Source organism: Pipra filicauda, unplaced genomic scaffold, assembly GCF_003945595.2.
Source record: "Pipra filicauda isolate LSUMZ 115617 unplaced genomic scaffold, ASM394559v2 scaffold78_size3787270_pilon, whole genome shotgun sequence".
Taxonomy (NCBI): Eukaryota; Metazoa; Chordata; class Aves; order Passeriformes; family Pipridae; genus Pipra; species Pipra filicauda.
In genome coordinates this window covers 969,746-993,866 of record NW_024104964.1, presented here as the reverse complement: position 1 = coordinate 993,866, position 24,121 = coordinate 969,746, and the positions used below count along the sequence as shown (strand labels likewise).

At 50.8% G+C, this 24,121-nt stretch overlaps 1 protein-coding gene across 8 annotated transcripts in view; it reads right to left on the bottom strand.

Annotated features, from left to right (window-relative positions):
- MBNL1 (muscleblind like splicing regulator 1) overlaps nt 1–24,121 on the bottom strand; it is a 71,871-nt gene that overhangs the window by 15,311 nt on the left and 32,439 nt on the right. For 7 of the 8 annotated variants that reach the window (XM_027730885.2, XM_027730876.2, XM_039389924.1 and 4 more), the window contains exons 3-5: nt 9,303–9,473; nt 7,150–7,350; nt 214–471 (exon numbers count right to left, since the gene is read on the bottom strand). In XM_027730885.2, the coding sequence (XP_027586686.1) occupies nt 214–471; nt 7,150–7,350; nt 9,303–9,473 (630 nt within the window). Of the gene's footprint in view, nt 1–213; nt 472–7,149; nt 7,351–9,302; nt 9,474–23,911; nt 24,000–24,121 lie in introns of those variants that run through there. The other variant, XM_027730941.2, reaches the window with a different exon arrangement.

The following is a 24,121-nucleotide window of genomic DNA, read 5'->3' as shown; positions in this document are numbered from 1 at the left end:
AGGTACTCTGTACATCAGCAGGCAAAATTAGTCAAACACCTCAACGGTCTGGAACTACTTCAGAACAGATCTGGCACCACATGCTGAGAAAGCTCATTGCACCGTGTAGTGACCAGGGTCCCCGAGCACACCCCCCCTCAGCAAGGACAGACACACATCCACTGGCACCTCTCCTCAATGTACATCTACATCCAGAGGTTTTCCCACACTTACCATGGCAGCTGCAGTTGCTGCTGCCTGGGCAGCTGCAGCTTGGTTAACCTGGTACTGGGCAGCCTTGATCTTGGCTTGCAGGTGTGCAGGAGGGTGAAAATATTTGCACTTTTCCCGTGAGCATCTCCCTTTGATGTAATCCATGCAGACGGTGACCGTGTTGTCGTTGGTGTCGATCATGGCGCTGTCGGCGGGGTGAGCGAACCGGCAGTCATTCTCTCCCCTGTTGCAGTTCCCACGCTGGTACTCTCGACATACCTGTGACACCAGGAAAAGAAAGACCCTTAGTTTGGGTGCTGTGTGCTGCAGGTACGGTTTGGAGTGGAGCAGGGGTTTGCAAACGCCTGTGAGAGCACCACAAGGATGGGGCCCGGCCCCAGGTGGGGCACAGTGGTGGTGGGACGGTGGGACTGGGGACCTGGCAGCAGACACTGGCTTCTCTACAGCCTCTTCTGATGCTAAAGAGCATCAAACCCCACCAGGATCAGAGCCAAGCACTCAGCAGGTGTCATTTTGGCTCCTGTTTAACTGCCCACAGGGCTGTTTCTGTTTCCTGAAGAAATGTGCTGTGGTTGCTCTTGGGGACCACCCAAGCACCCCAAGGTGCTCAGCCACACTCCACTGGGACCTGGGAGTGCTGAGTCACCACATTCCAGGTGCTCATTAAGGTGAGTGGTCACAAGTGCTGGGAGGGCGGATACGGGGCTGCCCCCAGGGAGCTGCTCCCTGTCCGTGTGCCCTCACGATCCAAGCGATCCAAGCGCCTGCCAGGAGAGGGCAATCCACAGCCCATGGTGGTGGCACGGCCACCCCCCCAGCAGGCATCGGTCCTGCTGTCACATGCCAGCAGCCAGTGGAAGCTGGAGGGATCAGACACTGCAGCAAGGAAGCCTCTTGGCTGGCAGCCCCCCACAGCATCCCCACTGTGCCACGTGGGCTCCAGCCGGCCCCGAGTCCCCACAGACCCCCTGGACCCCTGGCCACCCCAGCACTGCAGACACAAACTGCCACCAGCGTGACAAACACAGGCCCCCTTCCCACATGCCATGCAAACCCCGTGTTTGACAGACATGGGCTCTCGTCATGGTCCGTTCTCCCCAAACCACCAATAAACGCACTTGGCATTCCAGTTTTCCAAAGGCCACAGGAAACAAAGGGACAAAAGCAAACGGGTCGGTATAAAAATAAAACAACTACACTAGATGGAATTTCCTGTTCAAGGTGGGTGCCCATGAGCTCGGACCATCAGTATTTCCTCAAGAACCTTGGCTCCGATCCCTGCAACAACCCAAATTTGGTGGTGCTTTGGTTTCCCTCCATGCCGATGCTCTGGCTGCTGTTTAACCCCTGTGCTGCCAGTGCCTCCTGCCCATCCTCTGCACTTATGAACTGACACGTGTGAACCTGACCACAGGAAACATCCATTTGTCCAGAGTCATTCCTGCACAACCCTATTTACAGGCTTTTTCCACATGGTGACAGATTCTAGGTATGTATTCACAGCAGACCCAGCCCCTCCTGCCCATTGTTCACAGAACAGATTCTGCAGCACACGGGGAACAGCTCAGGCAAATTTCTCAGCTGGAAAATAACCGCCTGCCTGCCAGGTAATCCTACAGTCAGACCCCTTTCCTGGTCCAGTCCCACACAGACCACTGTGCCAGCCAGCGTGGCACAGGGAGGACTGGGGAAGGAGGTTCTCTTTCATCACCTAGGAACACTTTCTGGGTCAGGAACCAGTGTCCTCTACCCAAACACGGGCCTCCCACACAGACAAAAACAGATAATTTCCTCTGATCATTTGTTTGCAGTCTAAGAGTAAACTGAACCCTCTTCCTCTGAAGATGAAGAAAAGGATGAACAAAGACAGCTGTCTTTGCTCCTTGTTTTGTACTAGTGATCCACTAAACAGAGGTCTCAAAACCACTCCACATGTAAGCAAGAACTACTTCATTAATAACACAGAAATTATATACACAAATTCATATATGAGTGTATATATATAAAGTACCTATATACAGAGAGAGAGAGAGAACTCATCCACAGAAGAGCTACTTTTATCTTGGTTAAAAATCAAAAGGGAATGACCAGAATGCTGAAATAAGCAGGTAGAGATAATCTTGGTATGTCCAGGGCAAGTTTTCAGAGCTGTAGCACAGTTGCTGCACTAAGGCAAAGAACAGCTCCCTCAGTGCTCCCGAACAGACCTTGGGATGAGGGCTCACAGCAGCCAGGCACAACCCTGAACTGCTGCTCCTTCTAACCAGTGTGACCAGCAATGGCTTTTTAGCCACTGTGAGGTAAGAACCCAGAACATTTCCAATTCTTGCTTATTTAAAAGTAAGCATTGAAATGGGGTTATTTTTTGCCATGGGCACGCTGCAGTATATCATTCATCTGCTTGAGTACAGAGAGGCACAAAAGCACGATGTGCTGTCTGGTCTTTCAGATCTGGAGAGCTTTTATTAGTTATTTATTAATAGCCCTGTAATTAGTACTGTAATTTTCAACTCAGTACGTTAGGAAACATAAACAGAAAAGGCACAGATACTCCAGCCTCCTGCAAAATGCTGAGTTAGAGCTGCAGTGTCACTGACTCACTTTAATTCCCTTGCCTTGCTCGGGTTTTGGGCTGAGTTTGCTTTGATGGCCCTGCTGGGACTGGAGGTGCCATCCCCGGCGGGGACACAGCCACGCCCCAGCCATGGCAGAGTCCTTCACTGCTCACCCCAGTGCTGGGCAGGGTATGGATGGAGGGACACAGACAGCCTTCCAAGCATGTCCCACCTCCCAGCCCCTCCTCTGCACCCAAGAGACCCCACCAAAGTGGGTGTGCTGGCATCCAGGACACTCTGAGCACTTGAACACACAGCCCCGCTGAGTCACAGCCCTGATCACCCAGAGCTCACAGCTCCAAGAACTTCTAAGTTGCTTCTTTCTGGCAAAAGATGGCATATAAGAAGCAAGCAGGAGACAGCAGCTTGGCTGTGGTCATTCTTGACTGAGGAACACTTCTAATAGACTATGATGGCGTTACAATGGAAACAGCCAGTTTTGATAAAGCGTTAGGCAATTCCTTTCTCTCTCAATTCCCTGTCCTTCCTCCTTCTTTTCTAGTTCACTGAAGAACCATACTTTGTTCATGACATTTCTGGCAAGGGAGTAGGAAAGCTGTGGAAAAGCCTCAAGCCACGACATTTCCACCCTGAGTGCCGGTTCCTTACGGGAGCGGCCGGATGCACTGGACACCCAAACATCTGCATGTTGGATGGAATACAGATGACAGCAATCCTGCTGCTAGCAGCATTCACCAGCCTTATCTCACCGAGATTCCCATTAATTCAGGAGACACGGCACGCTGCCCAGCAGAGCTGTGGTGTCTGCCTGCCTCCCTTCAAACCCCAGGTGTACCCACCGAGAGCTCTCAGCTGTGGAACAGCCTGACTCGGCACCACAGAACATGTGCTGACTTAATTCCTGCCAGCACACATCGCTCTTCAAAATAAATATTTAAAATTCTAAGCAGAACCAATCATACTCCAGGATTAGATGCTAACATCATCGTGGTTATTTTTCTCCAGGACAGTTCATTCCAAGGGATAGTGAGCAGAGCCTTATAAAGCTCTGATCATGCCATAACAAATGCCAGTGCCACAGCAGCAGATCCCTGGAAGAGCAGGTAGACACACTGTTGGGTCCTCTGGGAAGTAACAGCCAGACCATGCAGCATCTCCAAAATCCGTTCTGTATTTCTGTAACTTATAAAGCACATTCAAATGTTTTGCTGTTTATAAAAGTGATGTGCTTGTTTAGTGTTTGGATACTAAATTTGGATACTCCAGATCAAATGACCACTACACTGGAATGCACTTGCAAATTATCTTCTCATCTACACATTTCACTGTTTAAACTCATTTGCAGAAGGAAAAAACAGGAACATACATCCCCTTCTCCCAGCAGAGAGGGATTTTGTAAGCCAGCAGTGCAGTGTGGACCACAGAGTCTGTGGGTCAACCTGGATGTGCTCTTGACTCCAGTGAACACAGAAAGCAAAGCTCAAACAGCTTAAAGGGTAGAAGCAGCTGGATTTCTTTAAAGTGATCTACGTGGTGCAGTGACCAGAGCAGAGCCCAGGTGAGGGCCATGACAGGATGGCAGGGCTGGAACAGCCCTACTACAAGGACAAGGACAACGACAAGGACATCCCCCAGGGGCAGAGACGAGACAGATGCAATCACAGCACAGAAGGCTGCTGGGGAGCTGGAATGTTCATCCGTGCAGGAATATGGCTGAGGAGTGAGGGCCTGCTCGGCTGCAAGCGGAGCCCACGGAGACACCTGCAGCTGCACCAGCACAGGTGACACAGAGATGCTCCTCCAAGCCTCAGCCCTTGTTTTCAGGGGTTTGCAACTTGACCATCTCCTCCTTTCTGTACAAGTTCAAAGCAAAACCACTCAGCCTTTTTAAAAACTTTTTAAAGTTTTACTAATTGACAAAAATGGTTTTTACTGCAGATTGTGCCCCTGGGTGTTCTGTGACAGTGCTACTCTCACAGCTCCCTCTTGTGCAGAGGACTGACTCAGCAGTGCATCACTCCTCTGAACAGCCATATCAAGAGCAGCATCTGGAGGGCCAGATCCTGCACGCTGAAGTCCCAAGCTTCAGTAGCTCCCCGTGCACTGTGGTCAAAGTCTCAGCCAGCACCAGGGCTGCCCTGGAGGCACCACATGAAGGAGTGCCCCTGCACATCTCCCCTCAGGCTCCCATGGATGCACCTGCTTCCCTGGTCATGGGCACAGCCAGCGCTTGGGGACATAGGGTACACCAATGACCAGGACACTTCTGAGCCCTCGTGTCCCCACAGCACTGACCAGCCCATGGCCACCACACAGCTGGAAGCACAATCAAACACAGCAGCCACCCTTGGCACTGCAACTCAAAGGGCTCCTGCCACTGGCATCCTCCTCTCCATACTCATTTCCAAATCCAGTGTGATTTATTTATGAATTTATCTAATTGTATTTTGGTTTTAATCCACCTCTGGCAGGTATCCATCATGAAACAGAGTCCTCAAGGGAAAAACATCCCTGGGTGATTCCAACCAGCCACCCGTGTGCCAGCTCGGAGTGGCTGCCTCCCTGTAACCTGAGCGTGCTTTGGGGAATGCTTCCCCTGGGAAAACATCTCTAAAAAGGGAAATGATGTGATCCCACAGGAGGGGAACCTGTGGTGATGTGAGTCTGAGAATAGTGACAGCGGCAGCAGGAAACACTGGCTGCCAGATGACCCTCCACACTCCTCCCAGCTCACCGCTTCTGAGCTGCCGCTCATCAGTCAGATGCAACCAGGGAAAAGGAATTAATTTCCCTTGTAAGGAGAGTTAATCCCTGTTAATGAAGACATACAGGCAGAAAGAAAAGCATTACAAATACAGCTGGCTGCATAAAACAGAGACCATTCTCACTCCTCCCGTTGTGCCCCCGAGCTCAGGGCCCAGACCCGGCGCTGGGAGGGAGAGCAGCAGCAGCTGAGCACGGGGAGAGCGGCCTCTCACAGGGGCCACCTGCCCCCACACACCCTGTCCAGCACACACACGGGGTGACAGCGGGTCAGCCCCACTGCTCTGCCCTCCCATCGCCACCTCTTAACCACCAGACCTGACTGGGGCTGCCAGCACCCACACACAGGCTGTGATCGATCCTCGTGGCTGCGCTCTCAGGCTGTGCCCACGGGCTGTACCCACAGGCTGTGACCTACACCCATGCTGTGCCTGCAGGCTGTGTTTGCAGGCTGTGCTGGAGGGCTGTAACCTATGCTCATGGCTGTGCTCTCAGGCTGTGCCCACGGGCTGTACTCTCAGGCTGTGATTTATGCTCATGGCTGTGCCCACAGGCTGTGATCTGTGCTCATGGCTGTGCTCTCAGGCTGTGTCTGTGGGCTGCGATCTGTGCTCACAGCTGTGCTCCCAAGCTGTACCCACAGGCTATGATCTGTGCTGTGCTCCCAGGCTGTGCCCACGGGCTGTGCTCATGGGCTGTGCCCCCAGGCTGTGATCTGTGCTGTGCCCCCAGGCTGTGCTCACGGGCTGTGCCCCCAGGCTGTGCTCACGGGCTGTGCCCCCAGGCTGTGCTCACGGGCTGTGCTCCCAGGCTGTGATCTGTGCTGTGCCCCCAGGCTGTGCTCACGGGCTGTGCTCCCAGGCTGTGCTGGGCTGTGCTCCCAGGCTGTGCTCCAGGCTGTGGGCTGTGCTGTGCTGTGCTCCCAGGCTGTGCTCACAGGCTGTGCCCCCAAGCTGTGCCCCCACTGTGCCCCCAGGCTGTGGTCTGTGCTGTGCTCCCAGGCTGTGCCCATGGGCTGTGCTCACGGGCTGTGCCCCAAGCACACAGCAGACGGCAGCAGTCACTGGCTCACTGCCCACGCAGCACCGATAAGGTGCCGAAAACACTGTCAGGCCTTTCAGATAAGAAAGATTCAGAGCAAGGGAGAGCACCAGCTCGAGAGCACCGACACTCATCAGGGTTGTAGCGAGGATGATAAGCAGGCACAGGAGGCCGGCGGGGGAGTGTGGGCACCATCTGCCCAAAGCCAAAGCAAGAGAGGCTGAAAGTCATCCTGCACCCAGGCAGCTGAAGCTTTGCCCCCACCACATTAACACCTCCTGGGCACACACTTAACCCAGTTTCATTGCACTCTTTCTGCTGCCATGGTCATTCCTGAATATTTCCATTTCTTTCTGCAAGGGAGGGTCAGAAGCAGAACAGCAGCATGAACTTACTGTACAATCACTCAGTCACTCCTTGTTCACACCCATCACCAAGATACCACATTATCAGCCCAAGTGAAACCCGCATTATTTGCTTTCACAAGAAGAATATTTCATATCTAGGAGACATAATACATGATACACTTGTGAAAGTTACACCAAGTGGCTCCTACCTCCAGCCTGTCTGTCCTCATCAGCTTCTGGGCAGCAGCGGCGGCAGCGGCAGGAACTGGCACCCCGGGGTTCCCTGTCACCAGCATGGGGGCCGTGGGCAGGATCTCTGCAGGGACCAGGCCGGGGGACACAGGCCCCAGGTAGGGGTTGAAGGCGGCTGACGCGTTGGTGGCTAAGCTCGGTGCCACGGAAAACATTGGCTGTGGGCAGAGACAAGGGGACAGACACTTAATATCTGCACTTATCGTGCTGTCACCATACCTTTTTGGCCACCCCTTGAGCAGAACAAGGTCTCTGCTACTAATGGGAAAGAAGCATTTGTCATGTTTGAGGGATATGGGGAACATCTGTGCAGATGTCACAAAAGAGCGAGACCACGGGGACGGGCATCTCTGCCAGCCTTGCTGCTTCTCCTGCTCCAGCTTCCCTGCATGCCCACAGCACGTGGCAGCTCCTGGAGCAAACTCCCACAGGATCCACACTCCAGCAATGCCATAATGAACACTCTGTGGGGTCAGGGGCAGTCTGGGACTGCCGGGGAAACACGACCACAGCGGGCACAAGTGCCCGCTCTGGGGCAAAAGGCATCTGAAAGCCCCAGCACAGCATCAGCCACAATCATCTTCAGGCACAGGCAAAGCCTCTCTGACCCTGGTGGCAGCCAGAGCTGGCTCAGGAATTGCAGAGGTTTCATACAGGAACAAGAGCAGCCAACCACGATCCATTCTTTTCCCAGAAGTCAACAGGCTGGCCATGCAGATACTCAGACACTCACTGCATCAGGGAGGTGCTTTAGTCAGGCTAAAACACTAAACCAGAGGGAGACAGCATATGCAAACACAATTTTCTTTAGTTTGTTTGCATGTTTTCAGAAAAGAGACTGGTGCCCTTGTGGGCTGTGCTATGGTGTGAAGATAATTGGGTGTAGAGCCCAAATAATGTCGTGAAACCCAACAACAGAGCTGCTAGACTGCAGCAGGGATTAAATAACCCTCCTGCCCTCGAACACACAGTGTAACTGCCAAATAAATTCAGCCAGGACTGTTTATCTTTCATTATCTAAATAAAGCAGTTACTCAAGGCATTTAGGTTTTTCTTCCAAACTAATTTTTAGAGGGAAAAACAACTACAGAGTTAACACGACTCTTTCTCTGTTTCATATCAACTTAAGGCAGACAGCACAGAATGCAGCATGTTTTTGTATTCCTGAGGAAATGACTGATCTGTTTGGAAGCAAGGGCCATTGGAAGCACTGGACAAAAACATGAAGGGATTACTGGAGAAAGTAGACTGAGAGTTGTGTAAATGGTGATAATGTCTGTGACACTTCTGGATTTTCATCCATGTGAACGAAAAACAAACAGGCAGAGTTTACAGGAAATGAAATAGCAGTCTTATAAACACTATTAATTAACTGAACTTTTCATTACTGTGTTATCAGCTAGGTAATAATGAACACTAAAAATAGAACTACGAACCAGTTTGCTAGTGTGTAACTTAAGAGATATCAGTGTTTGATTTCAGCCCAATACACTCGCTGTACAGTAAATAAAAGACTATCCCATTTATTTTCTATTGAGCTCATTTTATACCAATATAAACATCCTGCAGCCTTTCAACCACTGCAGAGTAACAGCATATGTTATCAGAGCCACTTCACACTATTCTGAAGCTCACAGGTACATTGTGATGTGCTGTACAGGTGCAAGGCAGGACATGCACACTTCCCCTGCTCATAGTCTAGCAGAGCCCAGCTCCCCCTAAACCAAAGTCTAATTCCAGGAAGCAATTCCCTGGGAAGGTTCCCCTGAGTGAAGGGAAAACATCCAGTGGGCATCTTCTCAAAGCCAAGAGTTTCCTAGAGCACATGAAATTGCAAAGAAAATGAAAATCCTACGCAGATCACTCACGTTGTAAACTTTAAGAAATAAGTTGCAAAAAATGAATTACATTAACCAAAGATTAACAAAATGATTTAACAATATTACTTCAGGCAAGGTGGAATGGCACAGCACAGACACACAGACTGGCACTTCTCTGCAGTTGATTTCTCCACCCGTTCCTGACCTTTGTGGGATCTCAGTGTGCCAGCCTGTGCCGCCTGCCCTCAGCCCAGGCCCCATCCTCCCTGGTGGGAGCCCCAGACACGTACCACGGGCTGCAGAGGGGCTCCGGGCATCATGGCATTGGCGAGCTGCATCTGCTGGGCCAGCATGGCCATGTTCTTCTGCTGGATCAGGTTATTGCGGCCGTTGATCTCCAGCTGCGTTTTTAAGTGTGGTGGTGGGTGAAGATATTTGCAGTTTTCCCTCGAACACCGACCCTGAAGAGAATCGACAGAGTTGGATTAGAAGCTGTGGGTGCATCTTTGTTCCTTATGTCATTGGCTAAAGCAAACACAGCCCAGGCTGCCGGCCAGGGGAAAGGGCTGTCACGCACTGCCCAGAGCCACTTCACAGTCCCTTTATCTGCTGCTTCCTCTGCTTTTCTGAGCCATGGATTTCTGCAGCACAACTCTGAAACATGCTGTTTCTTTTTAACGTTCCTGAAGGTGAGCAAATAGGAGTTGTTCTGAAAGCAGAGCACGTCCCTCCTCTGTGGGGACACATTCCTGCTCCATGAGAGAAATCAGCACCACTGCACTTCACTAGACCCGGGATGCAGCATCTTTGAGGGAAACCTCCTCCACAGGATGCGTTTTTGTTGTGATGTGTAAACCAAACAGGAAAACCAGAACTGCCTTGTTTCTAAATTTTTCACGAAATTCAGATGTTGTAAACAACAAATTTCATGCACCAGTTTAACCAGGATGAAAGGATGTTCAGCAGTGTGACAACCATTGATATCCAGAAACAAACAACAACAACCCCGCGCACGATGCACACCCAGACCCCACTGCACCTCCCCTTCTCTCATAGCACGGAGTTGTGATGCCACATGACAGGAACCTTCAGAAAATGCAAGTTCATTAATTCAGAAGTTTTACAAACTAATTGTTCTTTAAAGTTTTTAACACCAAGCACATGCTTTTACTAAAGGGATGGCAACAATAAAAATTAAGAAAAACCCCACAATTTAAAAGGACAATTGAATTATTTTCGGAAAAAAAACCAAAACAACCACCCAACCAGATTCCTTAAATTACATTTTTTTCCTTTACTCATTCATCTTTGAAATAAATCCAAACAAGAACAATGACAAGGCAAAAGACAGACTTAATTTGAGTAAGAAATCGTTCTTATCAGGGAAAAAATTGATTCAATACAGTTTGACCTTATGCTGCAATTTTGCTCAGAAAGTTAAAATTTATCCTTGTTAAACGATCTGCCAGAAATCTAATTTGTAGGATGATTTTTGTCTGCCCTAAAGGCTGGGATAACAGGTTTGCTGCTGCCTCTCTCCCAGTCCATCTCTCCTCTGGCACTGCAACCTTCTTAACACTCATTTTCATAGTTATTCAGCTGCCATCTGAGTGATCCCTGCACAGGAAGACAGACCCGATAAAAGAAAAATATGCCAAGTTTTGTGTCTGTCTTCAGGCAACACACCACAATTATGGAGAGCACTTAGAGAGATCTGGAGACAATGACTGCGTGGGTGTTGGTGGACCAGAAGGTCCACATGCCCTGATCATGTGCACTGACACCCAGAAACCCCCCTGTGGGGCAGCAGGGGAGGGGGACATCACTCTTGTTTGTGGCAGGAGCTGGGGGGCTCCCCCAAGCTGTTCCCTGACAGAGCCCAGGATGGGGCTCCTGTGGGCTGGGATTGAGGGCACTGTGTGCTGTCCTCAGCAGAGGTGATGCTTGGAGAGTACCACTGAAGTCACTTGCAAGAAAATCTTCCTAATAACATCCCCAAGTGTTGGAAAGCAATCAAGACAGGGGTCAGAGAATACCAAAAAGCCAACAACTGTACTGCAGATAAGACAGGGAAAAAAACATGTGCTGCCTGAGGAAATATTGTTCCAGGGGAAAGGAGCTTCCTAAAGCAAACAAGGATTTGGATACTCCAGTAACAAACAGCGACAATGCATTAGCAGAAGTGGTGGCCACAGGGATCAGTGCTCACGCAGTGAGAGTTTTAGTCCCTGTTAACTGAAGCAGGGTTTATACCTGTGTAAATACACCTGTACACGCCTGGAAATGCTCATCTGCTGCTGGCTGCTCCAGCCGTGGGTGCTCCCTAGACACCCCCAGCCCCAGAGGGCGGCCCCATCCCTGTCTACAGGGACCAAAGCTGGCACCTGATACCCTGGGGCAGTGGCCAGACCTGCCCAAGGGCCAGCACAGCCTGGGCCGGATGGCCCAACGATGCCTGGGACATCTCCCAGCTGTCACCCGGCAGCCTTCACTCAGGGAAGGCAGCTCTCAGCTCGAGGGGTGCTTTGGGGAAAAATGACCCCCAATTCTCTCCTTTAACAGCTAACCCCACTCATTTCAGCACCCCCAGGCCCCCCAGAGCACTTCAACACTGTGTGAACGGCAGGTAAAGGCCTGCACTTTGGAACAGCTTCATTTAAATCAATTCTCTCAACACTAACCCCATGTTAGGTGTTGCTACTCCTCAGTAACACGGGGCAGACTGACACATTTAACAGCTGCCCCGGAAATGAGATCTTACGTGAGCACAGTGTAAAAATCAGAGCTAATTACTGCTAAACGAGTAACATGGAACTACAACATGTGTTGCTGGAATCAGAGAGGAGCAGTTAACAAGCCTGATTCCAAAATGCAGATTAAACTCAATGTCCTCGTTTCAGTGCTGGGGTTTAGGCTGCCCCACAGCTCTCTGGATGGGATCCAAAGCCTGGCAGTACATGTTGTACATCCCCACCACTTAATGTACTTCATACACTCAAATGCTTTAAAAGCCATAAAAAACCATTCTCGAGATCTAATGCAATGTCCTCTGGCTCCCGGGAAACAAAGAGTCCTGCTGCTGCTTCCCCATCGAGGCCATCATTTCTATCCACTTAGGAGCTGGTTCTCAAGGAAAACAATTTACTCTGAGTTAAAGACTACAAGAATATACCACATCCCCAGGTAAACTGCTCGTGCTTTGTTATCACCAGCTACTATCAAAACATTTACATCCTCTTTGTTTGCGTGTGGCTTTGGTGCCCAAGGCACCTTTAACCTTCAGTCTTTTAAAATTTGCATATCTTAGCAAATTCCCCAAAAGAAATGCAGACTTGTCTGTTTGGGAACAGGGTTTCTTGTTTTACTTTTATTCCATGGACCTTTACAAATGGCCCACAGAGCGCCCAGGAGTTGGAAACCACAGCAGGCTGCAAACCCCTGTCCCAGATCTGCCCAGAACACGGGCAGCATTCATCCCCTCGACCCTGCGGGCAAGCAGTTCTTAATTACCTTGTTACTGGATCCCAGTAACTGCAGTCAAGAGAGTTCAAGGCAGATTTTCATCTCTCTGAACCTTTTCTGAACCCCCTTTCAGTCCTCACAAAAAGAATCCCATCCGTGAGCATATGCAGAGGCGGCAGTTTCACGCTGCAGTGTCCCGATGGGCTGCACCAGAACACCGGGGGGGTTTTACCACGGTCCTGCTGGACTAAAACTTACTAGAAATGCTCCTGAGGCTCCCCAGCACACTCCTCAGCAGAGGCCCCGCAGGCCTCTGGTCCCTCAAGACAAGCAGAGTGAGGGGCAGAGGGCCAGCCCGGCGTTCCCGGCTCTCTCACATGATGTTTGCTCCACTCTGGGATGAGCAGCGTCAGGCAGCGCGCCCGGCCCAGCCCAGTGCCAGCCCCTCCAACAGCCACACAGCACCGTGTCTGCAGCAGCTGCTGCACTTGGAATTCCTACTGAAACACGGGGCAAGCACACGTTTGCCTCTGCTCTCCTTGCAGCAGTAAATATTCTCACCTCATTATGACCCTCCATTTTTTCTTGGTGTTTAATACACGAATTTATTTCCCCCTCTGTACAATTCACTTTCATTGCTAAAAATGAAGAGCCATCCACTGGACTGTGGGATTGGGATGTGCCTGACCTTGGCATGTTTAGCCTTCTGTGACACCCCGTCAGGTGCAGCGCAGGGCTCAGCACAGTCTGGTGATCAGGACTCAGTTCGGGAGGACTTTTCCCCTTGCCCTCAGGGGAGCAGGAACATGTACGTGACCCCAGGCACCTTCCCACAGACCAGAAGCATCCCCCAGCTATGCAATGTGGTTTTATTCCCCACAAACCATAGGCATTTCATGTGAATACTTTCAGAACTGTGGAAAACATGCCGAACTCAAGACCGAAAAGAAACCCGGTAGTGTCACCTTGGAAAAACCACTCCCCAGAATTCTGCATTCTGAAAATACAGGGTATTTCTACAAGACTTGGATCCTGACAAGCTTGTTGGATTGTGAGGTTACACCTGACTGTGTCAGACCAGAGCACAGTGAGCCCATTTCTGTGCAGTCACCACCAGGCTCGTCTCCACAACACCCGCCTTCTGCAAAGCACAGCACACCCCGTTTTTCACATCCCACACAAAATGTTAGAGATACAACAGCAATTCTTCCTCTCTGATAGTAATCTCCTTCCAGAAAACCCCCTGATGGCATATTTAATAAAGGAAAAGCTTTCTGGGGAGTCCCTTCTGACACAGCAAGCTCCTTCTCCCGCTGCAGCGGTCACGGTGCCGCTGGTTCTGCCTCTGCTGTAGTGGGGTACACATGAACCCCACCTCATGCACACTCCACTGGCACAGTGCAGGTGTCTGCACCGAGGCCTTAAAGGCAGGTCCCTGACTTCAAAGCTGTTTTAAGAGCTTGCAAACATCCATGGGTTTCAGTAACCACCTAAACTTTGAACCAATTCAAATTCAAAATAATTATTTCCCAACACTTTTTCAGAAAGATCTACCATGCAGCAGAAGAGCAGCAAACTCACTACTCTGGTGCACTTTGCTCCAGCCTAAAACTTTCCTGGAAAGCACAGCCTGGTGATGCAACAAATCAAGTCTAATTATCAAACTGCTCTTGCAAGGTCATTAATCCTCCAGGCATGACCCATCAGGACCTGGGGTGCCAGGGTAGGGACCAGAGGGAGCCCTGGCTGCCCCGTACAGGGGCACTGCCAGAGCCAGGATGGCCTGTCCTCAGAAACCCTGAGCCAGAGTCCTCTTGGGGTGCAGAAGGCAGAGAAGACCCTGCAGGCTGTCACCCAGTGTGACCCAACCCGATCCCTCCTCTCCCACAGAGAGCCACATCTGCCTCTAGGACCTGCTGAGCCTCGGGCTGGGGTTCCCCACAGCAGGGTTACTTGTCCAGGGACACTGCTGGCAGTAAGGTACCATGTCACTGGTGTCAGCATTGCCCCTAACACCTGGATGGGTTTGGGCTGTGACGGGGTGCACATGGCTGTGGGGACACGCATGGTCCCGACCCCGTCAGCGTGGCAGGGTGGTGCTGGGCGGTGCTGGGCAGTGCTAAGTGCCCTGTCCTGCTCGCAGTGTGCTGGGGATCACACACCCACACTGCTGGGATGCAGCCCACAGCTCCTATGGGGGCCATCCTCTGCATGAGAGGCTGGAGGTTTGGGGAGAGTCACCAAACATCAGATCAGGTTCAGTGAAAGCAGAGATACAGGAGGATTTTGTACAGACAGAGTATCCCAGTTCCTGCTGTCACTGACAAATGCCGGAGCGCACACAGAGCTCAGCGTCACTGCTTGAGGTCATCCCCCTGTGGCAGCACAAACCAGCACAAACGCTCACAGCCAGCAGGCCCGTGTGTGCCACTCACTGCCTGTCCCCGGCACTGACCCCACGCCAGCCGGGGCAACCTGCCCAGCTCCACACGGAGCTCCTGTGCTGCTGGGTCAGGTATCCCCGCCCGGCCCTCGCGCCCCCGTGGGTCACACACCCGCATGGGCAGCTGTCAGAAATGCAGCTGCTCTGGGAAAGTCTCACACCGAGCTGCGCCAGCCCGCTGGGTCTGTTTATTTATGCTATTTTTATAGCGCTGCGGTAGCACAACCCGACACCCCGAGCACTGGCGGCACCGCTCCGCGCGTGGTTCTACACGAACTGCTGCTCAAAGTACAACGGGAAAGCTTCTTGGTTCCCATCAATCCACCAACACCACACCATGAAAGCATCTCCATAGAAGTCCACAGGATGAGAGCTGAGAGCAGGAATGTGCTGCTCACTGTATGCAGAGACATCACTGGAATAACCCCTGGCTCTCCCTGGGGCCCCTGGAATAAACCCTTGGCTCTCCCCCAGGTTCCAGTGCTGACCCCATCACTGCAGGCAGAGCCACACTCCCTGCTGGCACAGCTCGAGGAGGGGCATGGAGCTAGGAGCAGTGTGGACACCACTGGGTGCTGATCATCTAGACCATGCTGATGCAACAACTTTTCCATTTAAATTTGTTAAATTTCTTAAATTGACGCTCAGGATGTCCTAGAGCCAAATTAATTCTCCAATTAAAAACTGTTGCTTAGCAACAGGGCTTGAGATGCAGGAGAGCAAAGAGGGATGCCCACGATGGCACCAGGAGCTTCCTCTGCCCGCAACAGAGCCAAATCCCCACTATTTAACAGTTATTAACGACTGATGTAATTTACAGTCACTTCAAACACTTTAAGGTGTTCTGACTGTGCCGTGGTACCGACTGGTCACCGCCGGAGCCGAGGCCACTCTGCCAGTGTTCCCTCAGCCACGGGCTCTGCCTGTAGCCGACTCACACAGCCTGAGCCACAGCCTGAGAACCATCAGCCAAGGCTCAACAGCGCAGCTGCAACACACGGAATACTTCTGATCCAAAACAAACATGCAAACACCCCCCTCTGTTAGGGAGTGCGAATTCCTCCCGACCCAGCACGTTAGACCCCGAGCAGGAGGATGGCTGGGATGGCTGTTACGTACCATCGAGTATTGCCTGTAAATGGTAAAACTATTTATCCTGATGCCCATGTGTTTTACAGGAAAACATTTAACTCCCCGTAAGCTATGGCTTCCTTTTTAAAAATAAACTGTTTGCAGGCACTTTGTATCATGGCTGGTTTACCAAGCACATATTCAGAGAAACTTTCTTAGTATTAAACAAAAAAGAGTTACAGGACCTATTTTACTGCCTTGAAGCACACAGACTGCAGTCCCTAAGCCAGACAGTGGTCCAGAGGAAGGGCAGCAAGTGCTGAGGCCCCACACAAGGTCGAGGCACAGCCTGTTTGGAGACCCAGCTCAACACCCACCGATGGAGGGTCACTGCAGCCCAGCTCTGCCACCACCCTGGTGCACAGCCAGCCACCCTGGTGCTGTGGCACTGTGGGTGCCTCTCCCACACATAACCCGTTTGCCCCGTTCATGGGCAAACCCAGTGCTGCAAGCAGTGCTTGCTGAGAATCCACTCTCAGACTGCCCACCTGTGCCTGCTGGGCCCTGTGGCACCTCCAGCTCACAGCCCAACAGCCTGCCAAGGAGCTGCTGAGGGCTTGGATACTCCCAGAAAACTTCCAGGTGCAAGGAGAAGGCCTGCTGGTGGCAAACACCCTCCAGGGGAAGGAGGTGAGGGCACCTCCCCTGTGAAGCCCCCTCAGCCCCCTCCAGGGCTGAGCTGTGCACAGGAACACCAACAGCAGCACACAGTGTTCGCTTTTCTAAGTGAACCTTTTCATATCAAAACACACCAAAGTGACCACTTAATGACATCTCTGCGTGTGATTATTGTACAGAAAAGCCTCAACCCCTCTAATTGATCATTTGGCTCACACAGCTAATGGCACTCCTATGGGAGCTGTCCTATTGCCATGAAATCCAACAGGGTTTAGAAAAAAAGAAAAAAGCAAACAGAGCAAGCAGACTGCCAGCCCAAAACCAGAAAGAAAGACTCCAGCACAGCAGCAAAACCCTTCCCACTGCTCCTGCAGCATGTGGGTCCCTCCTCCTCTGAGGCAGCACAGAATGATCCACAGCACCAGCCCAGGGGGACAGAGATGTGGATGGGGACAGGGATGGGAATGGGGATGTGGAGGGGGACATTCACACTGTGACACTTTGCTTTGCACCCACAGCAGTGTTACCAAGCGCCTGTCCTGCACAGGTCACTCTGTGACCCAGGGTAAGGTGGCTGCTGGGACTCCCCCAAACCACCTGAATCTTCATTTCCTAACAGCCATTGGCAAATGCAACAGGAGCCTATGGAAATACAAATATTTGTTTATGTCCCTTTCAATTTATATACACTTTTATTCATATTTATAAAAATTTAAAAGTTATAATAAAATATTTAATACAATTTGGGACTGATCATGGTATTATTACAAATATTTGTATATCCACACGTCTGTATACACACTTGGTATGTATCAATCCATCAGTAGTTATACTGACACTCCCAGGACACACAAACTCAGCAGACTGACTAGACCAACACTAGACTTCCTCCCAGGTAACATCCCCACCTGCCTTCAGCCAGGACGAGGGAATTATGTTTTTCCAGGGTGGAACAGGAAAAGCAGACCCCCCACAAAGGGGGTACGTACCCCTGAGGGGTAGCACGTGGGTCACACTGGCATTACGAACTTCAGCTGCTCCCTGAACTCCAGTGCCACCAAATCCTTTTAGAGCAATCCCTGGTAATCCGTATGATCCTTACTCAAGCGTGTAGTAACTCCCATTTTAAGAGAAGAAGGATGAAGTAAAATACAGGGAGATTTGCCCTGTGTCCCGGTGCAGTGCTGAGCAGAGCAGCCGGAGCAGCACGGAGCTGAGCAGGAACCGGGATCACAGCGACCCTCACTGCTGCTCACAGCTGCAACCCCTGCCAGTGACTCCAGCTGAAACAGCCCCTCTGCCTCCCGCCACCGCTCTCAGGCTCTCAGCAGCTCCAAGGGATGACTGGAATGAGCAGTGAGCTGAAGGTCCATCAGGTCCCACTGCAACTGTTTAATGGGTGAGCTGCAGCATAATAAATATTGAATAATATTTTCAGGCTTATAATTTGTTTCAGTGTATTTGGTGGTATGAGAGAAAACCGGCACGTTGTCAAATGCTGCATCCAAAGTGGGGGAGCAAACAAAAAGCCCTTGTTCAGTAGAGCTGCTAGAACAGGTCAGTGCTATTTATGGCATATTTAAAAAGGGAATCCCATATAAAGGAGGGCACCGTGTGTGTTATCATGCACTTTCTACACAGTTCATGTAGTTTAAAATTGTTTTGGAACCTGCCCTGGCTGGCTGCAGGGCCATTCCCACTGTGCCCATCACTGCCACCCAGGGTATGTGCTTCACTGCCCCACTGGGTCAAGCAGAGTCTTCTTAGTTATTTAACCTAGGTTCTAAGGTAGATATCTGCACAGGTAAAATACCCCAGATGTAACTGTTTTCATTTGGTTTTGCAGCACACTGGCATTTTCAGTCTCTCCTGCCTGGTGCAGGGAGGTGGTGGCGGGCGACCTGTGCTGGGTCACTGGTGTCCTCACCCAAGCATGGATGCACATTAGTGCACCATTAGTGCTGCTATTCCTAAACTGAATTGCTGTAGTTTAAAAATAAAACCTTCCTTTTGTCATTTCAAGAGAGAAACTGCCATCCCCTGCTGCTGCCTCCTCAAACAGAGGGTAGCTGAGGCAGTGAGTGGGATCTGGCCACCGGTGGGACATGGGGTGGGACAGCCCGGCAGGAGTGGTGCCACTCTGCTGCTCCAGTTATAAAGCTCTTCCCCAAATAGCACAGGCACAACAAAGAGCACTATACAGCACCTTCACAATACATTTTCCCTGGAACATACAGGACAGGCAAAGCAAACAAGCAGCATGAGATGGACAAGGTACCATCGCTGTGCCAATCCTTCTGCACAGAGCCCAGGACCGAGCCCGCCGGGGGCACCCACTGCCAGGGACCCCCAGCCCGGGCACCCCCGAACGCTGCCTTTAGCTCCCAGTGATGCCCATGGCCACAGCATCCCCCGCCTGCCCTCTCACACAGGGCACCTGGCCCTTCCGACAGGACCAGCATCCCCTGCCTGCAGCTGGATGGAACCAGGGACAGAGTGACCCCTTCCAGATGTGCACAAGCACCTGAGGTAAGCTCCAGGGCAAGGACCAGGAGGGAGAGCAGGAAAGAGAAGCAATCTCTGAAGTGATGCACTGTTACCCCCCCAACACCCATGACTTTCACCGTGCATTTTTGCAGTGGTGGTGTTTCATTGCTCCTGAAACCTCCTGCCAGGGCACCCTCGCAGGGCTGGGTTTGACAACTGGCACGTTTGAATCTCGGCAGGTGTCTGATCCACCTCCCTCCCAATGAACACCTTGGCTGCAGAGGCTGAGGCCCCAGGTGAGGTGAGGACAGGGACTGCAATGTGAGCCGTCAGCAGGCGGGCGCTGCCAGCGCTGGCAGTGGCTCTGGCTGAGGGCAGTGCTGAATAACACAGAAATCAACGTCACGGCGATAAACTGCTCCCTGTGTCCAACAGCACACCCACAGCCTCCTCCAGCAGGCTGAAGGTCAGTGCCTGTCAGTATTTATATCTGGAGTTTTATGGGAGAGAGGCTGCTCTAAAAGCATTACTGAGAACTGCAGCCCCACACCCCAGACATTGGAAATCACTGCTGGAATCGTATCCTGAAAAACCAACATATCCATGTTTGGGGGTTTTATTGACAGGGTTTAAGAATTATACCTTTCTCTATTTTCTTGCTATTCTTTCTGTTGTATTTTCCCCTTGCTTTTAGCAAATACAGCATCCTGATATGCTGTTTTAAATACAATTAGAATACGTTTGTCAGGCACATATTTTATTGACTGAAACTATTCCTAAATTTGACTAAAAGTTACCTAACATCATTAGTGGGCAAAATAATTGCCAAAATATTATCTTATTCAAGCTAAATGATAAATTCTGACTGAAATATGGAAAGTTTATTAAACCTTATTTCAAAATAGGATTTCAGTTTACAACTGAGCACAGGTGAAAGAAAGCGCTCTGAGAGGGAAAGGACAGAACAGGAAATTTCATAGAATCACAGAATTAGAGACTAGTTTGAGCTGGAAGGGACCTTAAAGATCATTCAGTTCTACCCCTGCCATGGACAGGGACACCTTCCACTATCCCAGGTTGCTCCAAGTCCTGTCCAACACAGCCTTGGACACTTCCAGGGATCCAGGGGCAGCCACAGCTTCTCTGGGCAACCTGTGCCAGGGCCTCCCCACCCTCACAGGGAACAATTTCTGCCTGAAGAAGAAATTTCTTCCTAAAGAAGAAATTTGCCAGGATCTGTACTTCTTATAGATAAATAAAACATTTCCCTGAAACCAAGGTCAGTCACTCAAATGGGAACTGTTATGGGAATCAATACCAAAGCCTGGAGAAATGATTTCAAATTCATCTCTGCTCTGACATGCCACTTTCCCTGGAATGTGGGAAGCAAACAGTGAATCTTCCCCAGGTGAACACCAAGAGTGGGGCTCTGACCCACCTGTGCACAGGTACAAAAGGGGTTAGAAGCACTGTGGGAAGCAATGGCTGTTTTTTCCTGGAAAAGTGAACAGCTGCTTTCTCAGCACTAAAAACTTTACCCAAGAATTCACCAAGGATCACAAGTTTGAAGTAGCAGCATGAGAAAAGATCTTGACTCTCTTTCATCAGTGCCACACTAAAATCTCTGCCGAGCCACATGCCCTGCTGCTCCGTGGGGTTCTGGAAGAGCTGGCTGGCATCTGACAAAATAAACCTGGCGCCTTTGGCTTGGTGGAAAACCCACAGCCTGCAGGGCATGGCCCTCCCGTGAATCCCTGAAAGGAGTACGGAGAAGTGACCTGATTTTCAGGAATGCAAACAGCTCCTGGTCCCTGACCCCACAGGTGTAGGAGACATTTTACATCACCATAAACTGCCTTAGATGGAAACATACTGCTCTGATCACATCCAAACCTTTCCACCTAATTATCACACAGCCCTGGCACTGCCACAATAACCCACAGCAGTGGCTGTGGAGGGGACAGGGACAGCTGTCAGGGGACTGGGACAGAGGCCTTGGGCATCAGAGAACCAAGAGCCTTTCACAGCAGCAGGGGAGCCCTGTGGGTGCCACCAAGGCACAGGGTGCCACAGCTGAGGACACGCTGCCTTTGGCAGCTGACAGCAAGTTCTGCCTCTGGCAACCAAAAACTCAACACTTCTGGCCCTTTCTGTACAGTTTGTTTACATGATCATTAAATTAAGGCCATTCAATCTACTCAGTAATAAAGAAAAGGAGAGACTGAAATAGCAGGCACAGGCCCACAGGACAGGCACTGCAGGAGGCAGGGTGCACACCACCCCGAGGGCACCGAGCCCCAGGGCGCTTCAGTCTGATGTCACTGCACCACAAAACACTAAGCCTGCAGATTAATTTCCACGGGAGGTTCAGCTCTGAGGTGCATGAGGATGTTGGGGCTGATGGACCACTAACATCCATCACAGAGGACAAAAGGTGGACATGGAGTCCCTCAGAGCAGCAGCATGGGGTGCCACATGCAGCCCTGAGATCCCACAGTACCAGCATGGGTGACCCACAGCTGGAACCATGAAGGTTTGTGTTTATCTCACGGCTGCCACCACCGAAACAACAAACCCACAAACACACCTGAGTAAAGCGAATGGACTGTCCCTGTCCAACAAGAACTTTAGAAACTAATAAAAGCTGAAAAAAAAAAGGTCAGGAAATCTTTAACGTCTAAGAAAAAATTCCACCTATTTTCCACAAGAGGGAACTCAGTGAAGCCAATGGCTTCTGCTTCTGACAGGACAGTGATTTCCTACAAACACCTTCCCAATCAATGTCCAGCCCCTGTGCAGTCAGGGCAGCCCCTGGACCGGCGGGCAGGGACTGCCAGAGCCCACAGGAAGGCACCCGTGGTGGCAGGGACACACCCGTGACAAAGCAGGATTTAATGTGACTGTTCCTAACGGGAGCAGGAATCCCGAGGGAGCAGCTGGCCTGCACACCCCACTGGAGCAGAGAAGTGTCACTGTGTGATGACTTTATAGCTGTGGGGCCGGGGCTGGCAGGAGCTGCTGTGAGTGCTCCTGCTCTAATGAAGCAGTAATTAGTGAGCACCGTGCACCAGCCCAGGGCAATGCCAGCTGCCCCAGGGTCAGCAGGAAACCCAGATCCACACACGTGTCACCCCTCCTGGGCTGCGAGCACACAGCTACAACCCTTCCCACAGCCTCACATTACAGCACTGAACACAGGAGCCACGGCAACCAAACAAGGAATCCACAGCAGCGAGACTCTGCATGACTTAGTCAGCAGCTCAGAGGAATTAATGACCCTGGCCACACACACCTATGAGTAAGGTCAACACTCGGGCCTCACGCCCAAAGGCACCCCCAGATCAGCAACAGCCCCTGAAGCTGCTGCCACCCACTCCAGGGCACTGCCACACTCCCCCCACAAAGGGCACTGCCACGTGTCCCTGCCAGGCACCACCACATCCCACCACAGGGCACCCCAAAGTCCCACACATTTACTCTCTATTTCTGTTGGCTGGCAATTAAATATTCCTGTTCTTTTGAATTTTTTCTTTTAAAGCTAATTCCGTCTGGTTTGAAGTGAAAATCAAAGAACAATCACTAAAGATAAAGACTAGGCCGACAGAAAGCTAGCCTTGCATCTTTCCTTAAATGTGCAAGACAGAACAAACACAGCTCTTCTCCTTTTCCTCTCAACTGCGTCACGACTATCACGTAAGTAGAATCATTAGCTCTGGCCTTTTTTTCTGCACGTGCAGACACATGCAAACATACCACCTGAACTGCATATCCTACCAAAGGGGGAAATCCTTGTCCTCAAGTTAGACTATATGATTACTAGAAATCATATATAAGAGTAAGTTTTATGTAAAGGAATGGTAATGCACTGCAAAAGGAAACGGGGAAAAGGCTCACTTGTATGCACACAACTCTCAGGGACACCTGATAAAGAAAAGTAAATAAGTTATGCATCTGCCACAGGGTTGTTCTTCTTGCTCATCTTGCTGGCTACTGGGTGTTGAAGCAAAGGTGTTTCAAGAGCAGAGGATTTGGTGGAATAGAGAGAGTACATACGAAATTTGTCGGCAAGTAAGTCCTGAGACAGGAGGGACATGCAATAAGTCACGTTTTTAAGAGACCTGGAGGCCAGCTCTATCTGGTGGTGGAAAGACATGCTCATCAGAGAGGTGAGCAAAGCTTTGGAGAACCATCAAAATCAGTGTCATTGCCCAAAAAAGGGCAGGGGATAAAAGAGAAGATTTTGACAGGTAAGCCAGCAGCAGCACAGCGCTGCAGAGGGCTCTTCCTGGCCATGGAGAGAGCATGGCCAGTGCAGATGAGGTATCTGTGCAAGCAAAACAGACATAGCACTGAATCTAAAACACAGGCTCTGGTACAAGCACTCATGGTACACCTAAAGCCTCGTAGGAGAAAGCCTCTACAAGTGAATAGGGAGGAAGCCCCCAGAAATGAGGAGAGCTCTGTACACGGTCACTGCTCATCAGCATCACACACAGAGCCTGACAGGAGTGGTACTGTGCCCTGGAATTCAGTCACTGACAGAATTCAGCACATGCAAATTAAAACAATTAAAATTAAGATTTGTTACAGCGGTACACTGCCATAAAAAAGTAAAACAAAAGAGTTGCTCTCCCTGGCAGAGTCAGCCCTGCTGTAGCCTAGGGGTGACGAGTGGTTTAATTCTACAGATGAAAACCTGTGTTCCATTCTGTGTCAGTTTTCACACCCAATCTCTGCTGGTTACTACTCATGTCCTACCAGCTCTGTCCCTGTTCACTTCCAGAGAATGTTTCCCACGCAGTTCGTTGAAATGCCATGTAATTAATGGTTCCTGGGCACAAGCACCACCTGAGCCAGCAGCGGCTCTGGCAGGACCCGCCTGTGTTGCTGTGGGACCCCCAGACCTGGCACTGGGCAGCCCACTCCTCTGTGACACAGCAGCACTGCCCCTCCCGGGGCACTGACACC